Source organism: Corvus brachyrhynchos, unplaced genomic scaffold, assembly GCF_000691975.1.
Source record: "Corvus brachyrhynchos isolate BGI_N302 unplaced genomic scaffold, ASM69197v1 scaffold136, whole genome shotgun sequence".
NCBI classification, from domain to species: domain Eukaryota; kingdom Metazoa; phylum Chordata; class Aves; order Passeriformes; family Corvidae; genus Corvus; species Corvus brachyrhynchos.
In genome coordinates, this window is record NW_008239080.1 from 660038 (window position 1) to 682243 (window position 22206).

The 22206-nt window shown below is 38.0% G+C and overlaps 1 protein-coding gene across 27 annotated transcripts in view; it reads right to left on the bottom strand.

Moving 5' to 3' along the window:
- Positions 1-22206, bottom strand: part of RIMS1 (regulating synaptic membrane exocytosis 1) — a 246029-nt gene that overhangs the window by 145589 nt on the left and 78234 nt on the right. For 24 of the 27 annotated variants that reach the window (XM_017739265.1, XM_017739252.1, XM_017739272.1 and 21 more), the window contains 2 exons: positions 21497-21837; positions 18361-19232 (listed from right to left, as the gene is read on the bottom strand). In XM_017739265.1, coding sequence (XP_017594754.1) covers positions 18361-19232; positions 21497-21834 — 1210 coding nt within the window. In that variant the 5' untranslated portion in view covers positions 21835-21837. Of the gene's footprint in view, positions 1-244; positions 625-18360; positions 19233-21496; positions 21838-22206 lie in introns of those variants that run through there. The other 3 variants (XM_017739268.1, XM_017739276.1, XM_017739277.1) reach the window with 3 other exon arrangements.

Sequence of the window (22206 nt, forward strand, 5' to 3'; positions counted from 1 at the left end):
TATATTTGACACGAGCTTATTATAAACATAACTGAAACACAGACTTAAAAGCAAAATGGTTTTTTATTCCCTCTTTAAGCTGAATATATGCTACAGTTAACACTTTAACATTCCGAGGATATAACATCTCCACTAAAACTGCACAGTTAAATAAATCTCTTCATAAAAGGATACAATTTTTGTTTAAAAATATGAAATATAAAAATATAAGTAAAACCTCAGTACTATATAGCTCCTTATTTACCTGTCCCTGAATGCAACGTATGGAGCAGAAACTGAAGAAACCCAGCAAACATAGCAGCTTCAGCAAGAGTGTTTAAAGCACAACTGGCATCTAGTAGGTTGCTGAATCCAGCCTGCAACTGTAGCAAAACCGTAATGCCAGCAAAAATCCACTTCAGTGTGAAGGAGACAATATAAAAGAAGTCATAAGGTCCTTGCGTCCTGATTCTAAGCCAAATTATTCTGCAGTGTCAAACATTCAACACCGGTGACACCAAACAGGGCTAACGAGAGCTCTTGTCATCAAAACAAATCTCTGCAGTGTAGTGCAAGCATCGATTACTGCATCAGTTCATACACGGTCGCTGCAATGACAAGGAGTTTCAGTCTTTAGAAGGAGTTAATGATTTTAGGAATCCAGAATCACCGATCCTCAGGAAACAAGATGGGGAAAAAAAAACTCCTTCCTCTCTGGATAGAACAGGAAAGAAGTTTCTTAGAGCTTTAAAGCCAACAGTAGACACAAACTCAAGCACCTAAGTAATCAATACTACTGCTGCAGTTATTATTTATATTCAGCAGTGGTGCACTGAACAAGTTTAATCAGCTGCATAGACGAAGCAGTAGTGCAAAGGAAATGTGGCTCTTTTAATTTATGTAAAACTTCCCTAGCCGCAGATTTACTTCTAGCACATGGAAAACATAAATGGCCCCTGAGAAAACCTTACCATTTTTTACAAATTAATAGGATAATTTAATTCTTTTGATATAATAGATGTGTGCATGGAAACATAATTTTATGTAAGAAAAATATACTCCAGATAAAAACCCCCAGGAAGTAACATTTTGTATTCCAAATTACATGTTTGAGATAAAAAAGCAGAACCTGCATTTACAAAAGCCAGATGATTAGAGAATTATAGCTAATAGAATTTACTAAGGTATTTCATCCAGTGTAATCATATCCAAATGATACAACAATAAAGCTATTTCTGTGGCAGAGATAGTCTTCCTCTGTACAAACAGATGCTTCTCTGCAGCATATCTACATACTGCAGGACTTCCAAAATACAATGCAGGACATCCAAAATACAAAAAACCTGCTGTTTAGAAACTAAGATGTGAGAAAGCAAAGCATACAAAGAGAAGCTTAGAAGAGATAAAATATAAATAATAAAGCTAATAAGAGTTTACAGCTCTTTCATACTCAACAATATATGGATCTATTAGTAATAATGAAAATACACTTTAAATCTAGTTGCTTCCCCATAATTCTGGATCCAACCCAAAGTACTGAACGCTCTCTTTCACACTCCCACATGTCAGTCAACAGCAAAAGCCACAGACAACATCCCTGGCCACTGCTGACTTTAAGTGTCCCCAATAGCACTGTATCAGCAGGAGGAAAATACAACTGTCTAACTCTGCTTTTCTCATGGACATGCCCTTGTTAGGAGGTGGTTTTTCAGAGGAGGACAGTGTCCAGTCTTTATATATATCTTTCAAGAGACAGTGATCATCTGCTACTGACCAAGGAATGTGTACCCAGCTTTCTCCTAAATTCGGAAACATTTCTTGCAAAAGACACAAAAGACCAAGTATGCCAAATGCCTGATGCTTCCACAACACATCCCCTGACCCTTCTGCATTACTCCTTGAAGGATGACCTCCTCTCCTGCCAGGGCAGGCATTGAGGGCTTTGCATCACTTTCAGAACATATCTGGGTCCTGAACACTCACCTCAGCTCACAGCACATACTAAACAAGGCAGGGGATTTTGTCACAATGCAAATCAACAGATGAAAAACTCTCACTTGCTACAACCTCAGAATTTGTGAATGAGACTGCACTATATGGGGCTTGTTTTCTGACTCAAGAGTTCCTGTCATTCCCATGGCATACGTGTCTGCAAAAAAAATATTGAACTGATTTCCCAAATGCATTTTAAAAGGTTATTTGTATCTCATGGTGTTGTTAAAGCTCTCACTGTCTCCCACTCCCCTCTGTGATAACCCCTCCCTGCTCCTCCAGCAGGCAGTCCTCAATGCCCATTTTACCCACTGCTGTCCCTAGCCATGAGTTCTGCCCAGGTCCTGCCTAAGTAGCTCAGCCTAACACCTTCAGAAGACAGAGATGTCTGCAAGTATTTGCCCAAAAGGAAGGGAAGAGAGGAGCAACAGAAGAATGTTCTGAGGTCAGCAAGGGCATTTTGCAGAAAAGAACAATACCACCAACTCCAAGATCCACTGAACATCCCTAAGGATGGATTTCATTCCTCTCAGCCCCAGTCACACCGAGCCTTTCTGGCTGCCCCAAAGGCTCATCTGACGGGTTGAGAATCAAGTGCTAATAGTTGGTCTATTTACTTTTACATTCATTAACAGTATCAAAACAGTAGGAAACTTAACTGGAAATCTGGACACCATTCCATTTTCCTTGTAAAAATACATCATCAAGTGTGTTATAACACACTTTCAAACTTCGCTCAGGATAGCATTGCCTTCATAATCTCTGCAGGTTTTTAATCTTGCAAATGATTTTATTGCCACTGTCTTCTGAGGCACATTACCCCATGCATCTGATAGTTAGATCTTGACCACTATATTTCAGCTCTTCATAATCTTCCAACTAATAGTTGTTCTAGATCTTAATCTGTGTATGATACTCCTGCATTTATAAAACTTTCTAAGACCATTAGAAAAGCATGAGATTGTTCAATCTCATGCAAGTTTACCATTATTCAAACTTTAAGATAAATTCCAAGCATTAAACATATCGTTCAGCTTTATGCCTAGGTAAAAATGCAACTGTCCTCTAAACTAAAAGTATTACAACACTTTTTTGGAAAGAGGAAAGCCAGAGAATGGCCCCAAGCTTAATTCAGTAGCAGAAAAAGAGCAATTCAAGTAAAGAAAACCCCATGTTTGGAGTTGTAATTTCAATCAGAAAATGAGAGAAACAACAAAAAAGATCCATGTTACAGTCTCCAGACCTCAAAGCCAAGTTACAGTGGGGAAGATATTCTAATACAACTGCAGGAGTCTTAGATACAATATCAGGTATTGTATGTGACATTTTGTACTGTAGCCTGTCTGATCCACTTTGAAAGACCCTGGCTATTGTGGGAGATGAACAGCGACTGGACAAACCAAGCACCACACCCCTACAAGGAGGGCAAGAAAAAGGGCTGGGAAACTACATACTGAGAGGGTTAATGAGGTTCTGGAATGCAGTCCTGAGCACATAAAGGCCAAGAAGGGAACCACCTGCATACCTTTACCAAGGGCAAATCACACCTGACCAATATGGTTTCTGGATCTGCAGGCAAGGGGAGAGCAGCAGATGTTGTTTAATGTAACCATGGCACAGCTTCCAACCAAGTCTCTCACAATATCCTTCCAGCCAAATCAGAGTGCTATGGATTGACTGATGAACTGTGAAGTGGGTGGAAACCTGACAGAACCACTTGACCCAAGTGATGGACAAAGGACTGGAGTTTGACTGCTGGTAAAATGTTAGACACATAAAACCAGTATCAAAGATGTATGGGGAAGAAACAAGGCTTTCCTTTGCTCTGCTAGCAGCATTCCAGACCACAAAATGCTCCACTGAGATCACAGAAAACTTGAAGCAGTCTTTGGCTGTGCATCCAGAATTAAATTCATTAGAAGAAACATACTTGCTTCTGATAGGCAGCGCAGTGCAGTGTTTAGCTGAGACTGGGCTAATTAAAACACTTGCAGCAGCATAAGTGCATTTTAACTTCAGTTAAGTATTGCCCAGTGAAGAGACTAAATGTTTTTCAGGCTCTTTTTCAGATTTTTTGGCAAAATAGTTACAACTTTAGACAATGTTTGACCATTTACAAGACAAAGACTTCTATACATAAATGTACAAATACATATATTCACACCTTCTGAAGAAGGGGTTACAGATTAACATAGTACCAATTGTGAAATTTCTCATAGCTACTGAGAAAAATCAGAGGTTAAGTAACTCTGGTGAAGAAGACACATAGCTCCTTAAAGAAATGTCTGCCCTTAGAGACACATCAAACTTGCTAGCGCTCATCAAAATTCCTTCCCCTGCAGGCATGAGCATATTCTGTTTATATTCCTAGTCAGCTAGGAAAAAAATTTGAAAAGCACCAAAGCAGAAACTAGGTTCACGTCAACAGAGTAACATGCTGAAGCTAATAAGTTTGGTCTTTTATTTAGCTTGGGCTAAATGAATGTCATACTATCGTTGTTCCACAGCTTTCAATTCAAACCTTGATCCAAGGTAATCAATTCGAAGTGAAAGTGAAGTAACTCGGCATCCATCTGACTAACACCATGTAAATGCACACACTGGGAGCAGGCTGTGGTGTGCCTCCCACTGGCAACCCAGAATAATGGCTTGACCACATTGTTTCTAAAGGTCCTCTAGGGGAGTTTTACAGAACATCACCCACCATTTTGCAGCAGACTGGAAGAGAGGAGACCGTTTCTGCACAAGATAGGAACCCCTTCAAGCACACAGGTGTGAAAGAGCCAGTAAAGAAACACCCTGCTATTTATTGCTTTTGTGTCCAGCATTCCAAGTTCCACTGCCAATTGCATAGTACTGTGCTGCCACTGATATTTCACATCCCCTTCCTCCACCTGTGATTGACTTGACTGTTCTTGACTCCTCTGAGGAAGATGATCGTGACAGTGAAACTGGAAGGAGACAACTTGAATGTTCACATTAGAAAACCTGTGTTGGTCCTTCAATTCCATAGGTGCACTGGCTGAGATCTTTGCTATCCAGCCTTCATGATCCAGTAACTTTGCAATGCATTTATCTTAGTTACCTTATCTACTAAACAAAGTCAGCAAGACAGATCATTTTGATAATTGGCCTTGACTGAGGACGATCTACTGACATCAAGAGGGAACATCAGTGCAAATCTAACAGTGCAGCCACTGTCAGATTTACAGATTCCTGGACTTCCTCTGACATCAAAGGATGATTAACTGACCTCTGTGTGGAAGAAGATTTTGTAGAGTATTTTTCTTCATGACAAGGGCAGTAAGTAACGTGTTAACTTATAGTATCTATAAAAGACCTGCTGGATAGCATTTTTTTAGAGCCAAAGGTCATCTTAAACAAACCCTAATTCAAGCAATTTGCTCAGCTATTCAATTGCTAACTAAAGCCAGATGTTTTCAGTTAAGTGGTGACCAATATGCAGGAACTGACTTTTCAATTTATTGATCAATGGCATCAAAATATTCTTTTTGTTCCCAACTTTAACTAGTGTTTCTAGTTGTTGTGTTACTGTCTCCACAGAGACAGACACCCCACAGCACAGTGGATGCAGAAGATCCATATTCAAAGTCCCTTTCCTGCCTGATACAGAGTAAGCTGGTATGAAGGGGTGGTATGCCAGCACCACTTTTGATAGCCATGCTCAGGTACAGACTTGAACTCACAGAACCAAATTGCTGCAACCAATTCAGCCTGTAGGAAAAGACTGCAGGCATCTACCTGCACCTGAGGTTTCCTGCCAAAAGAGAAGTCAAGCAAAACGCATCACCTTCAAACCCAGACTAAAGAAAAAATAGGAGAATCAACCTAAGGTGACAATGTCATTACAGCTTATTTAATTCAGCCACATAACCTTACCAAAATTCCTTAAAACAACCTTTTTTCCCCCCTTCAAAAACTCTCCACCATTACAAAGTAAAAACCAAAAGACAACACATGTTCTGAACTAATTCCTATATAGGCTGTGACTGAAAGGTTATACAGCCATGGGTGACAGACATCTGTGTGTCTCTGTTTTATTCTGTTTCTCTATTTCAGGATAAATTTGACAATTTAACTCACATTCTTTCCTTTTCTTTTCCCTACTACCTAAGTGGATGTAGACATAGTTTAATTTCCAAATCCTTCTACAATTCAGATTCCTCCCAGATCCTTTAATTCTAAAAAAATGTCAGGTTTAAACCTAGAAATTAAAGCAGCAGTCCCATATGTACTGACCATTCCAAAAGGAACCTCTACTAAGTAGCATTTTCTATTACCTTAAAATGTTATATACCATCCATACAGACAAATAAAAAAAATTACTAAAACCACACATCTAAATGCAGGGTTTAACGGTGACCATGTTGTTCAAGCATTGTCAGAATATTCGTTCCTAATCCTTATAAAAATTTTCTAGGGCAAAGTAAGATTAGGTCCGCAACAGCACAGATAACTGATGTTACGATGGCAACATACCTAAAATTATTATCAATATTTGTTGTTGTAGCTTTTTTTTAAAGGGAAATGATGCTGATAGATTAGAATTTTTAAGGATATATTTGAAGAGAAGTCAAAATGTAAATGGGGCATTGGCTTAAGAAAAACAGACAACTGCTCACTGGCAAAAATTCATGTCTTCCTAAGTGTTTCAGTGGTTTGTAGGAATAGTCATTCCCTAAGAGTTTCTTAGCAGTTAAAATAGTTAAAACTTGGTAACAGGAACAGATTAACCAACTTGTTTTATAACTGATTTCAGAGCAACCTTTCTGTGGAAAAGAGCCAGCAGCAAGACAACTGGATTTATTCCTCAACATTCAGTTCCAGTTCCATTCATAGGGGACTGTTCTGCTCTCTCCCAGACAGTCTCTGCTTGAAGAGAATGACAACTCCACTACTGGCAAATGCATAATGCCTCTCCCATGGGAGATAACTGAACCTACCTGGGTACACTCATAATGTTCATCATGTTACAGAAAAACTGGCAGAAGCAGCAAACACCAGAAAGTTGTGAGAATGTACATCTATTTAAATTGTATTTGCAAGCTCCTTTGTAAGGTCCTATTTTATCTTAAAGTGAAAATCACTTTTTTACTATATTTTAAGTAAAATCTGAGCCTGTAGAGAATACAAGATCCCTTGGCATACCATGTATTTTGATATCAACTTACACTAATTTGCTGTGGGAGCACTCTGGAGCATGACAGGCAAGAACTGGCATCATACCTCTGCATGACCCAGGACTCTGGAGAGTTGAAAGAAACACGGCATCCACTAGCCCTCAGCTCATGGCACTGATTAGTATTCACTGCCAGAGCAGAAGTTTTTGCTCATCTCACAGTTCAGCTGAGAACTGTATGAAGTGCACACGGGTTAAAGACAGTCACCTGGGGAGCACTGCTTTGCACAGCATGAGCTTCCTGCTCTGCAAAGCTGCATCTCACTCCTACCCAAAACTGACAGGACACCGGTGCCAGGATCTGCAATTCCCACCTGAGATGTGGGAGCAGGCCTGAGACACTCCAAGGACTGTATCCAACTGCTTCTGAACAACATTTCCTTTCTTGTGACACCTGCTGATAATCTTTAATGCAGAGCATTCTGACTTTCAAAAACATGATAAAGGCAAAGAATAAATCTGTGGGATTTTATATTCACACAAAGCTCTATTCCCTACCTCTGGGATAATGCCCTGTAACGACATGTAATGATCCCTGAAGTATTTAACTGGAACAGACTCAATGGAATGCCTTCTAACAGCACACATACATTCTATTTCATATAAACATATATATTCACAAACCTGTACACCTCCCAAAAATATCTTGTCTTAGTAATGCTATGAAACTACAGTAAAACAAAGAATATGAAAACATTCACATACATTACTGCATATTTTCTGTTTGCTCCTGAGCCCACGACTACAGCATTCCTGAAGCAGATACTGTGATCTCATTAAACAAATGTTTCTTATGCATTAGGTCACAGAAGAAAATTAGGTTGGAAGGATATTTTGGGAAGTAGGAAGAGAATATGAAACTTCACCAAGATTTTGTAAGCACAAACATAGAGAGTCATGTGTAAATCTGTAACTTTAAACCTCTCAAATTTTGAAAATCTGGCTCATGATCCTCAAACAAGAGTACCTTTTCCTTGTTATATTTTGGGGTTTTTTTCCTGAGGAGAGGACTCAATTCAAGAAATGAATAACTGCTTCCATAGAGGTATTCATGTCAGTGTAACTTCCAAATGCAGAATACATCCCATATATCATCTGCAACATTAAAGCTACAGGACAACGTAAATCTACGTACAGACAAAAAAGCACATGGAGATAAGAGCTGAAAAAAGTTTTTAAATTACTGGTTTAACTAGCAAACTGTGCCTGCGTTTCCAGATTCCCTTTGTGCTGAGAGAGAAACTGTCTTGCACAGCCTGATAGAAAAAAGTGAGATTTGACTGCTCCATCTAGTGGCTCGTTAAGCACAATTTCAATGGTTTAAGAACATGTGGCCTTACGCGTTTAAAAAGGGCCACGTCTGGAGTTTCTGCTTTCTCTGAGCAACAGGGCAAAATAAATTCTTAGAACCTAAGTATTTTAATAGCATTGCATAAAAATGTAGAAATACTTACCTACTTTTATGAACCTAACTATATTAAACTTCCATGTAATTTTATTTTATATTTGTAGATTATTTCCATTTATTACCTGATTTATGCTATTTAGTCAATAAACTTTATTAAAACCAGCAAAGTTTTAGAAATTGTTCTTCTGAATTTATAGCAAGTTACATTTATCTTTGAGTTTACATTTCCAGTGAAAAGATACCTGTTTTCATTAAAAGAACAAAAGTAATAACAAGTCAAGCATGAAAACATATACATTGACTTGTTACTACAAGAAGTAAATTTCAAAGCTCATGTCTGATTCAGAAAGTGACTTCTACTCTGCAACAGACAACTCCTAAGCAGATCTAGAGCACCGACTGAATTTTACAGGGAAGTGGGTGCCCTGAAGTCTACACAAGTCTATTCCATGAAAATTCTAAAAAATACTGAGAACTTGGGATCTTTAGAAAACTAGTAAAATAACATGACAAATTGCTTTAAATAGAAAATTTTTTCCAACAATCATTTTGAGAATAGCTAACAAGAATTGAAGCTCATATTGCAGAGGAAAGAATTACGAAATTGAGGACTCGGTTACAAAACCTGGAACTTTAAATTCTAGAAATTATTTGTGTACATGTTGCTGCATGTCTGAAAATATTTTGTCTTGAATTACACTTGCATGAGAGGTGCCCAAGGAACAGAAAATAGAGGGAGAGTGACTTTTTACACAGGTAGATAATGGTAGGACAAGGAGGAATAGTTTCCAACTAAAAGAGATTTAGATTAGATGTTAAAAAGAAATTCTTTACTCAGAGTGTAGTGAGGCACTGGAACAGGCTGCCCAGAGAAGCTGTGGATGGCCCATCCCTTGAGGTGCTCAAAGGCAGGTTGGATGGGGCATTGAGCAACCTGGTCTAGTGGGTGGATCCCTGCCCATGGCAAGTATCTTTAAGGTCCCTTCCAACCCAAGCCATTCTATGAATATAAATATAACCTTTACCACACCTAGTTCCCCCAACTAACATCATATATTATTAAGCTAGGACTCGATATGCAATCAAAACCTCTATGTAATTGAATTTAAACACATCCTTAAATTCTCTGCAGATCTGCATTGAAAATTGCAAAATAATCCCATGCTAGTTATGGCTCAAATGAACCATACAATACACATATCTCAACTTGCTCAATGGAGCAAGTTAGACTTGGTCCAATTTGCATATAAGGTACAGCAAAGCCACAGGTCACAAAGTAAAGAATGCTGATATTTTCTTTTTTAAAATAGAAAAGGTCATGTTTACAGAGAGGAAGAAAATGTAAAAAGAAATTATTCTAAATAAAATGTTTTATTAGACGTTCCCTCATGGCTTAAAAGAATGTGTAATAAAATATTTAATACTGAGGGTCTGAAAAATATTGACGTGAACATGCATTTACTGCATAGCATCACAGTATTTCCAAGACTTCCACTCTCTGACAAAATACCTCAAAGGTTGAAGTTGTTTAACAATTAGAAAGCTCATCATACACAATTTTTGCAGTCAGCCAAGGGTATGTGCTGAGGAACTCATGCATAAGAGAGAGGTACTTTTAGTCATTTGTACATGTCAGACATGTACAAATGCAGAAATTTGAAGTGCTGGAATACCTAAAAAAGTAACTAATACAACTCTCAACATCTAGAGCAGTTGGGTATCTGCTGAAGGAGCAGCAAACTGACTAACAGCATGCTGGGCCAGCAGCATGTAAGTCCTAGCTGTCTACTACGTGCCTTAGCCAACCAATAATCACTGTTGCATATTACACTTTGCACATTTCCTGCTTGCAGACTTTCTAGTCTCACAGCAGAAAGACCAAAAAAACGATGCAGAAAAGACAAAAACACCTATCAAACTGAAAATAGAACTGTAAAACTCTGCCCTGTCCTTACATATCCTCAAGATGAATGGCAAACCAAAATGAAAGCCCTGCCTCCCTTTGAACTAAAACCTTAGAAGACTCTTTTTCTTGGACCAGAAAAGAAACATGATCAGTTATCAGAAGCATTATATTAATGAAATATATATAATGAAATTAATGAAATTAATATAATGCTTCATTATATTAATGGTGTGGGGGTGAGGGTGTGGGTGTGGGGGTGTGTGTGTGTAAAAAATGAAAAGAGCAGAAAGATCCAATGCACACAAATATCACGTTGTATCTTTTAGTGGTGGCTCCATCAGTAAAACAAACTAACAAAAAAATGCCATTAAGAAAAGGCCCACAAAAGCAAAATAACCAAAAACAAACCAAAAAGACATCAACCCAAAGGATGAAAAAGACTATAAGGTCTCAAATAAATGAGAGAAAGAGTTTCAAAATGTTTTTATAAGCATAGAAGTATACATAGTATACATACATTAATCACTTTGATACCTGGTAAGAAAAACAAAAAGGGCAATTTAGCTGATTAGCAGCAAATTAGTATGTAGTGAAAACATGCTCATGGAGGCAACCTGCAGCTATCTGCAAGAGACTGCAAGCATGTCAGAGGACACTAGAAAGTAACCTGAAATTCTGCTGCATGCTGATAAATGGAACAAAAAGTAATAATATGTCCTTGCATTAAATAAGCATACTAATTTATTATCATCAAGGCAAGTTGAAGTCTCAGTAATGTACTGAAACCTCACAAAATTAGGCAATGTACAATCATAAAAAGATAATCTGGACTCCACTGAACTTGCAATTTAAATGCAAGGCAATAAAACAAGCAGACAAATAAATAAGGAATAAGTGACTACAACTTATACCACTGTGTTACCAGTGCCAAATGAGTTGTCATTCATACTGTGCCTTTAAAGTAAACCCTGGAACAGCTGTGCCTTGCTTCAGCTACCACTCTCTATTTACTACTAGGCAGGACATAGGCCAAGAATAAACACTAACAGACAACTTCTATGCACCCTTCTCTTGAGGAATTAAAGAATGTGCTGCAATTCATTACTTGGCCAAAAAAGTCAAAGAATGGCTCTTTAATTTACTAATAAGTAAATATCACCAATGAGATGGGCATATTTGAAACCATAACACGTGTTGTGCTTGGTATCACAGGTGAAATGGACATAAGAATCAGCTTAAGAGATTACAAAGTGTAGGTGGGGAGTCCCTTATTTTGAAGCTCACATGGTGTACAGGAGAAAGAAGGATCAAAGAAATCATCAGAAGAATGCAAAAACACATGAGCAAATATGGGAAAACAATGTTCAGAGGGACATTCGGAGTGGACAGGAACAGGATGAAACCATGCCTATTTATTCAAAAGAAACACAGATATCTCATATTTATTAACCTTCTTTCTGACACAATCAAGTTTTTCCCATGCCATGGTGGCGCTTGAAAAGTACTGCTCAGCAGCTAAAATTTGGGCAAGCTTTTCAAAAGCTTTTTCATCTTCCTCTTAGACCCTTAAAAAGTGCTCCATGATCCATAGCTCATGCTCACATTCTCATGCCTTCTACCTCCAATGGTTTCTGTACAGAAAAAACTGACTGCTGAATGTTCTTGGGAATTGATCTTTCATGGAGAAGCCTATAGAACTCCTGGGTTTCTCTACAAGTTCAAACACTCTCATAGCTCCTGAAAATAAAGGTACCCTGATGTCAAACATTTAGTGTTTTTGAACATAAGACTCCAATCCATCCATGCTTTAGTATCTGCCCTTCTGTAATTAAAATAATCATCTTAGTACTGGAAAAATTACTATCAGGACAAATTTGTTGCTATTTCATGAATTAGATGTGCAGAAGAAAGGTAAGTGAGAAAGAACAATTAATATAATAATGAACTTGAGAAAGATCAAGCAACCCAGAAGATAGGGCAAGTTAAAGACTTTTTTACTGGAAATGGCTTACAGGCTGACAAGAAAAGACTAAGGTACAGATAGGGGTACTGTGATCTTAGCCCCAGATGTTCCCAGCTTAGCTCAGATCCTGCCACAGGAACAGCAGCAGCATTTCTAACATAGAGCAATCTCAGTGCAGGTTCTGAAGAAACCGATTCTTATTTTCAGGAATCCTCCATTTCAACTGAGTAAGAAATTATGATTACAGTTTTCCTTAACTTTGCTTATCTGTTCTCAGGGTTAACATGGTTTCTGGCAGCAAGCTTCAACCTTCCCAGCAGTAAGTCAGCCCTCGTGGGGAAGAGAGGAGCACTCACTCAACCTCTCTCCCTCCAGCTACTTTTTCTGGGTTTTTTTCTTCCTGCTTCTTTCCCAAACTATTCAACCTCAATCCATCCCACCTTTCCTGATTTATCATGTGTTATAGACCTTGGTGACACTTTGCTGTTGCCTCTGAACTCCCTCCAGCATGCTCACAACCTTCTTAAAGTGAACTAGAAAAAGGGCTGTATTAGGTTTTTAGAGGAAAATTCAGCCACATATCTTCCATGACATCCTGATTTATATGGTTACATATCTTTCTGAAATGCAGAATATCTTGGCAATAATTTGACTTTTTTCCCCGCTCATGTTCAGCTTATCTCACTTGTATATATGTGTACGTTAAATAATTCCATATACACAAAACAGATTTCTTACTGCCCAACTCTAATTTAACAAGCACTTATTTACAGCTCCACAAGCATTGTAAATAATTTCAGCTGCTCAAAGGCACTAAATACTAATAGCATTGGACAATGTTAGCAATGAACAGAATTCTAAAACCAGAGTAATTTTAAATTATATTTTCATTAAAATCTGAATAAGATGTAGATCTAAATTACTGCACAAGGACTAGAAGATAAATTTGAACTAACCCCTAAACAGCAAGTTTTCCTAGGAAGGGTATTTTATTTTACTCTAAGTTAAATCTCAGCCACACTTTTAAACAAATTCTGCTCCAGTTTTAAAACTCCATGCCCAACTCTCCACGCAAACAGATGTTAAAATACGCTAGCACATGTTACAGTACAATTTGACTTGCCTACACTCCAAATTGAAAATACCTCAGTGAAAAAGTTTAACTAAAATCATTTAAAACCAGCCTCCTCTTCTCTATAGCCTTTTCCTAATGTTTTCTTTTGGTCCCTTTACGGGCCCTACTGCACATGTGTGGTTTCTCTCTTAGCCCCCAAGCTACCTTCCTTGTCAACAGTGCTTACAGAGCTTGGAATAAATCACTGGGGCAAGGATATAATTTATTCTCTCCTTCCCCTGGGAGCACCCCAAAGCACAAGCACCCAAAGAGACACTTGAAACACCAGAAAAGTATGGAGGAATGGGCCAGATCCTTTCCTCCTGGAGCTGAGCCAGCACTGACACATTTGTTGGCAAACCACAGCATCCCTTTCTACTCCTGACCTCCACGTCCGCACCTCCTGCTCACAACCCCCCACCTCACACCTGGACATAAACCAAGAAAACAGCAAGATTCTTGCCCATAACATTTTCTAATCAGAAGTTAACCTCATAAGAATGAAATTAAATTAAATCGAGTTGCCCTGTTCCTCACAGTACCGCGAGAAAGGCATTATGAATGAAACAATCACATCTTCACTGAAAGAAACCAGAAAGTCTTCTCAGGAGTTTGTTTTTCAAATAAGGCACCAATTTTATCATGCTCTCCTCACTCCCAAATAAATCCCTTAGCAAGTATACAGAGTGAGTTTTACTTGGGTTTTCAATATTTTACTACCAATTTGTGACTATTAGTAATAATTTCAAGCATAAAGAGCGTGAACAAAATACACATTTAGGCAAATATGAACAGTAAGTATGCAAAATGTAGAATCATTAGCACATTTATTTACATAAAAGCACTGGAGCAGTACCTCCTCAACATTGCTCCAATTTCCAACATTACTTTCTCTTCCAGTTTCAAAGGTTGCATTACAAAATTCTGGACTATCTCCTGTATCCATCAATGGATAAAGTAAGTTTTTTACAGCCTCATCTGGACACAAATCTACTAGTTCTACACAAGCTCTTATTTTTCAACTTCAAAGAAAATGCTTTTTCTCAAACTTATGCCAAACACAATTTGTATTCTTCACTGGACGGCAGTAGGCAGAAAACGTTCGTTCTAAAATGAGGTCTGGATTTAATTTTTAATAGTCCAGCTTATGTTATTCTCACGTGTCTTTGAAGTAAGTATGAATGCAATTTATGCCTTCTACAAGGACTCCTTTTGCCTTGCCAGGACTTCACTGGAAACACAGTCCACCTATTGTTCAGCTATTAGAGATTTCAGAAAAAGGAGTCCTACAGACTCTATTAATAATAGAACGACAACAATTATCAGCAATCAGTAGCGTCCTGTAAAGGGTGTAGACAGTTTAATAAGAAATTTGAGATGAAACTCATCAAAATTTTTTTGGACACTTCTAAAGTCCTCTTTCTCTAGATTTACCCTAACATGGAAACAATTTGACATAAATCTTTGGCTCCTCCACCAAAAAAGTAAAATCCCAGTGGATTGCAAAAGACATTTATTTTTTGGAAAGAAAGTATCTCCCAGTGTTTGTGCATAATTTTTAAAATAATTTTGAAGAAATACATATTAAATGGTTACAGTAAATAGTTGGGGATGTACTAGCTAAATTAGGTTGCTTTTTTGAAGGCTTTTTGGGCTCAGAAGACAGCATAATGCAATACTAATCTGTTTGTAGGAAATGCAAATGTTAAAAAATAATATATGCACAGTATCTACTTTATATGATATTTTTGGCTATTGATTTTCAATACAGTCTTATCTGCTCTACCTATACTGTATCTTTCTATGGGGCATCATTTGCTTTTAAACACCTCTGTAAGCTATTTCTCACAGAAACTTTTATTTTATTTGTTCAACATAGAACTGAAAATAGTACATCTTCATTACTTAATTGCAGATCATTTCATATTGGCACTCACCAAATGCAAACATTATTTTTAAGATCTTGGGGGTTTTTAATAGGGCCATTCAAAGTTTCTAGCTCCATCTATATTACTTTGGCACCAGGTTTCTGACTGAGCTGACATTTAGATAAGCGAGGATGGATTCCAGACCCTCTTGGGCTTATAAAGTAGAGCACTGTAACTTTGAACTTGTGCAGTATCTCTCCCAAGTTATAAGCAAAGAACCGAAGAAATTCTGGTGAAATTCTGTTTGTAACAATGCTGCTAAATTGCAAAGAATGGGATTACGACCAGGGTTATAATAGCAGCATTTTAAAAATATTTATATATATATGTCTGTAAAACTACATCCTTTTACTGTAGCATATATTCTTTTAGAGTATTGGGGGATTTCTAAAATATTTCCTTAGGCAATAAGATTTCCTGCCTTTCCATCTATTTTTATGAAATACTCCAGAGTATTTAAAGCACTGATGAAAATGTAACTGTAAAAACAATTGGATACTTTATTAACAAAAATGTTTCCACTTTCTCATTTGTATTCATGTTTCCTATCTTTTTTCTATGGGCTATACTTCCCCATCTTCAAAGGCTTTCCATTTACAGTCCTTGTTATGGAAAAGTCATATCAAAAACCAGGCAAAAAAAAAAAAAATTAATGGCTAAATATGATAGCTATTGAACTAATAAACATACCTCTGCAAGTAATGTATTGAATACCTATGTATCTATATGTATTGAATACCTACGTACCCATATGAATTGTACCTAATGTATTGAATACCTATGTACCTATATGTACATATACATATATTTATGCTGACAATTAGATACAAAGTCTCAAGGAATGCTCAACAATGCAAATCACATATGTGGAGGTCAGTGGTCAGACAGGTCCCTAACAAGCTCCCATTAATGTTAATATTACATCAATATTAATTTTAATTCAAATACAGTGAAGTAGCACTCTGATTTGATACAAACCAAGGTCTCCACAATGTAAAGGGGGAGCCCAAACATGTATCTCAGAGGTAACCAAGAACTTGATTCAGTCATTGAGAACATAAGCATTCAGCAACATTTGAATACCTCTGGAATTCGTAACACTAAAGGAAAAGAAAATCCCACCCTTAATGTTTTAACAATACGCTGGGAAATTGGTCAAAAGCTGAGGTAAGTGTCATGAGCCTGAAAGCAGCTACTGAAAGATTTTACTTATGAAATATAACACTTTCAGCCTGGACTTGACTTTCCCAACAACAACCTTCCAGTTTATAATAACCTACACCGATTATGGGAAATTCTTTCTACTTCATAAGCAACTTCAAACTGATAAGCATAATGAAAGCAAAAGACGAAGATGGAAAAGAAATGCTACATTAGACTTCTCCTACCAACAGATGGAGTCAGGGAAAATGACACAAATCCAAACATCAGCTGACAACATTGCCACAAAAAAAGGGAAAAAGATGTGCTAGTTGAGACTGGAAGGCACCTCTGTAAGTCTCTAGTTTAAACACCCTTCCTCAAAAGTTGTGTCAGCAGAGCAGATTGCTCAGGGCCTTCTCCATTTGGGTTTTGAGCATCTCCAAAGGTGGAGACTGTATCAATCTCTGTGCAATGCATTCCAGTATTCGACAAAATTCAGTCAAATAAGTGAGAGCTTTTATGTTTTAGTAGAATCTGGAATAAAATATCAGAGTATGATCACCTCCTTAAAAATGAGCAAAAAAGCAACTTCCCATATTTTCAGTGAAAAAGCTCATGCTTAGAAAGTTAAACAAACAGCTATTCAGATGGGATAGGAGAGAAATATGCTATGTTTGCTATGTACACCTGGATCTTTAGAGGATGCTAGGAGACCACAACATCAGATAAAGACAGACAGACAGGTTAGCATATATGAATCACAGACACCTCAGGAAACAGTGCCAGGAAAAAAAAGGCAATGCAGACAAGCCTTTGGCATTTTCAGTATAAATACCAGCAGGAAACTTTCAAGGTACAAACACAGATAGTTAAACTAAGGAGCTAAAAGCTACTTCCAAAGACACAAAAAGCTTTCAGCTCACTGTAGTGTCACTGCAAGACAAAGTAGAGTTAAGACTGTTGCTAAGTTCTACCACAGTCTTTCCTGACAATGCTTATTTTATCTGTTCACCATTCCTGAATTTGATTAACTTCTTCAGCCAGAAGAAAGGCTTTGTTTAAAAGCACACAGTGTACTACAACTTACTCCCTGCTGCTGAGTGTTACCATCAACAGATGAAGACAAACTGAAATAACAGGTTTTAAACATACTTCTTAGCTCGCAAGAAAAGTCATCTAGACAACAACTTTGTCAATTCTCATTTCTTTTCTACATAACACTCCCTTTGCCCCATATCTTGTCCTTAGTAACAATGAACTTTGGCAGATTTTTGGTATTTTATTAAATGTTGTAAAAATTTGCGTATCTTATGATGCTTTATAATGGTCTCCTCTGATTGTTAGAGAACTCACTTTTTATTTCAATCCATCCACAGAAAACTGTTCTACATACAGACAAAAGAATGAAGCAATGACCAAAGGAGTACAGATATGATCAAGAGAGTAAACTAGAACCCTTAAATTCTGTCACTTTCAGGTGAAAGAGGGCAGAGTATGAAAAGGAAACTCATCAGCTGATGCTACTTGTAACCACCTCATCTACAAATGCAAAAGGAAACATTGTAAAGCAAATGTAATCAGGTATAAGACACTCCTAAGTTGGCAAAAAGAGAAAGGCAAGGGGAAAAAAGTGTATGATTAAAAAGAGGCAAAAGAGAGAGAAAAATACAGATTTTTTTTTTTCCCCAAATCATGGCCATGTGCATAATATACAGAAAAGTCCTTACCTTTTTCACTGACACTTTCACTTTCTATCTCCACATCTTCACAGCTAGTATATTCTGGTGTTGATGCCCCTTCTTCCTCTGAGCTACTAACTGACATCTGCCTTTTCTTTCCGCCTCTTTTTGCTCTATGAGGCTTTGGAGGGGATGGCCGCACTGATTCCGACTGGTCAGAGCTAAGGGAATCATTCCTTAGCATGGTCTCCATTTTCTCCCGCTTTGCTTTTCGCATGAGAATAGCAGAGCTAGGATCAAGGCGGCTCTGTTTTATAAAGGAATCGTGGTTCTTGTATTCTACGTGTTCTATAGGAACTGGACTATGCCTGGGAGTTGGTGGGCTATGATTAGTTAATTGTTTAGAAACAGAAATTCTTACATCACCTGTTCTGTCTATAGAGTACGACCTCTGAGTTTCCACAAGAGATTTTCTGTCCTGAGTTCCCTGTAATTGGGAGCGTTTTCCTAATTTATTCTCAGGTACCTCCGCTTCCTCCATTTCTGTGTGTGGCAAAGCTACATCACTGTGTCTTCTCTCATGTCGTGCTTTAGAAACTTTTGCGTGCATGCGCATCTGCTGCTCCTCAGGGTGTGGTTTTACAGGATATCTTGCCAGATTGGGGTCACTCCTGTAACGGGTATGATATTCATCTTCCTTCCTTTGTTTTTCATCATCAGGCACTTGGCCTTCCTCAAGTTTCTCTGGCAAGTCTGGGTAATCCTGTGACTTGCCTTTCTCCAGCCTTCTACCTTCATGCCGCTCTTTACGCTCCCTGTCATCTGTTGCTCCTTCTTTCTGAAGTGAGGATTTTGGCACACGCTTACGCTCACTCTTTACACCTTTTCCATTCTGGTCAGAAACCAATACTGCCTTCTTCCTACAATGAAAAAGAGTACAGTAATATTAAGAATTGAATGGAAAATAGAAATACTTGCATACCATTATGGAAAACAAATTCTAGACCAGGATAAGCTATGGCAAAACAAAAAAGTACTGAATCCATTAACCACGAATTAAATCTATTAATTAACCCTTCCATCTTAGTTTTATTTTCCAATAGCAAACAACTTCCAGAGTCCACAAAAACATAAATAATGAATGGTCCAATTAATGAGTAAAATCAAAAAAAAATATTAACATGGATAAAGAGAGATAATTTACCCATGTAAGTAGGAAGACTCAGACTTGTCTTTGTAGCAACTGCATCATTATGACAGAGTACTGGAGTATGTTCTCCATTTTTCTGGCAGCAGTCATGAGAGTTACAGACTAAGCACACAATTCACTTCAAGTGCCCTGACAGCACAGATATAAATACCACCAAATGGAGTATCTACCACAATAATATTAGAGAAAGAAGGAATATACATATAAAAAAATGCAAAAGATAATATATCCAGAAATAATATTTGAACTAGTTTGATTTACCTTATTAAAACTCTAAAAAGAAGTGACCATTTCATAAGCATATAAAGGAAAGCAAATTGATTCCTTGAGATAAATTAATGGCATTCCTTTCTCCAGCAATAAAAGAGGATGAAAAGTTTATTCCTCTAAGCAGACAAAGTACAAAACAGTAAATAATGAGGCTGCATGAAAATTATTTTCTTTTTCATATTTTGCTTTGGGAAAATAAGCAAGCCAAAGAATCATAAAATTCCCTTATGTGGGATATTTTTATTTCTCTCCTCATTCCAGTTGCCCTTTCATTTTGCAGTTCACATATGAATCCATTGATTTTGAAGAAGTATGAACACAGCTATACAGTGTATTTGAGATGAATGCACACCTAGTGATACAAAGTCACTAGGACTTTGTTTTGTGGCACTGAATCTTCCCTTCCACAACTGACACATCTTTGGATTACATATCAAAGACTCTCACAGAGTATCTAACAGAACAAAGTTGGACATCATCCATGTTAAGCTCCCTTCTCTTTTTTTCCCCCCATCTTCTGTTCCTCCTGAGTTTCTGGCAATAAATGGAACCTGAGCTTACCATAGATGGTCTTCAATCAGAATGTTTGGAATTAATTTGAAACTCTCAGTGACAAGTAGAGAATACTAATTTTGTATAATTAATATGAACATCTCACTCCTGGACAGCAAAGCAGAAATATAAAGTGTTTTGCTGCCCTAGAAATGACAGCTGTTCTGGGGGCCTTCCCTGTGTCAGGGGACAAAAATCAACAGCATTAGGGGAGGGCATCATATGTTCATTTACACCATACATATACATAACAGTAACCTGACTTTGATACAGTTAAACCCAGACAGATCTCACCCACACAGTAAGCTAGTAGCCACTGCTCATCATCCATTTTCAGCTCCACTAGCTAGGGGAAAAAAAATCATCAACCATTCCGGCCAGAATCTGGAGAATCTTCTATGGCAGGCTCTTGTTTTGTTGCCACAGGCTCCCTCCTTAACTGCTCTGCCATCTGCCAGGCAGCAGCCAAAAGAACAGCAACTGTTTCATCACATTAGCCTCTCTTGATTTGCTACTCCTCAACCCATTCATCACGCAGAATGCAGCTCAGGAATTAATTCATTTACTCACTTAAAATAAAATACTTTGCTTCTGGTTGCTTTATTCTTGCAAACAACTTGCTCTGAATTCAAGATGGTACTATTGATATTCTACGTAAATGTTAACTTTGCACATGTGAATGAGGTTTTCTAACTGTATTACTTTTAACAATAAAATTGAAAATATCATTGATAAAGAAATAACACATAAGATCATATGAAAGAATTCCACAGGGTGTGTTTTCTGACTGCTTAGGTGTGGATTTTTCAGGAGACCGTTGCTTTAAAAATTTGAGTAAAGCTAAAGGCTTGGTCTTTGTTTAATAACTTTAAAATACCAGTCAAATTTATAATTTCAAAGTAACCTAAAATTCTATATTGAAAGTGTACACCAAAAAAGCATTGAAGTACATGGGAATATCCATAAAATAATTTCTTTTTCTTTATTTTTGTTGCACAGACCAAAACAGACAAACTATTTGCTAGCAAAAATTTATCCTTGCCTGGTCAGTAAATCAGTTTACTCTTTGTTTTTGCACAGTAGCAGACATAAAGAAGGCCCAGCTGAACTAGCATTTATAACTGCAGTCTCTATCTAGACAGAAAGCATTACCTCTCTTTTGGAGGTTCACTTCTAGACCTTGAAGCTTGCTTTTGGTCCGGGCCCATAGCTGGCTGCGACACTTCTGCTCCTTTCCTACGGTCAGACTGCACACTAGAAGAAGAGATTTCCTGTGATGAGGCAGCTGCTGTACTTAAGGGAGTCTGTGACCTCGATCGCTCTTGAAGTCTTGCTTTCTTCTCTCTCGGTGCATCCGAGCTGGCGCCAGTCGCCGTATCACTCAGCGTTCCGTCTTGACTGGGTGAGGGCTGTGGTCCACTTCCAAAAAACCACGCTCCAGATTTCGTTAGGATTTCTTGTTGCTTTCGACATAAATTGCATACCCACATAACCTAGTTGAAGACAACAAGAAGAGTCAGTGCAGCTACCTCCCAGTGCCTGGAATGCATGCTCACTACTGCAGAGCAGGTACGACCTCTCGCTCTCTGATCTAGTGAGGCTGGAGCTCATGACAGGACCCAGAACATGCTTCTCCACTGGCTAGAGCCAAGCATCCTACAGGCACATGCTATGCGAGCTTCTCCAAAATGTGTTGTCAATATACATCAGTCCTACCTGTGGCAATCCTCCCTCAGCCCAGACCTACTTCTCCTCTGAACAGACACTGACAACATGACCAGCACTTGTTGTGGGGGGTTGATGCAGCAGGGGGTGGGGTGGGTTGTTTTCACTGGTGTGGAGCACTGGCAGGAAAAACAAGC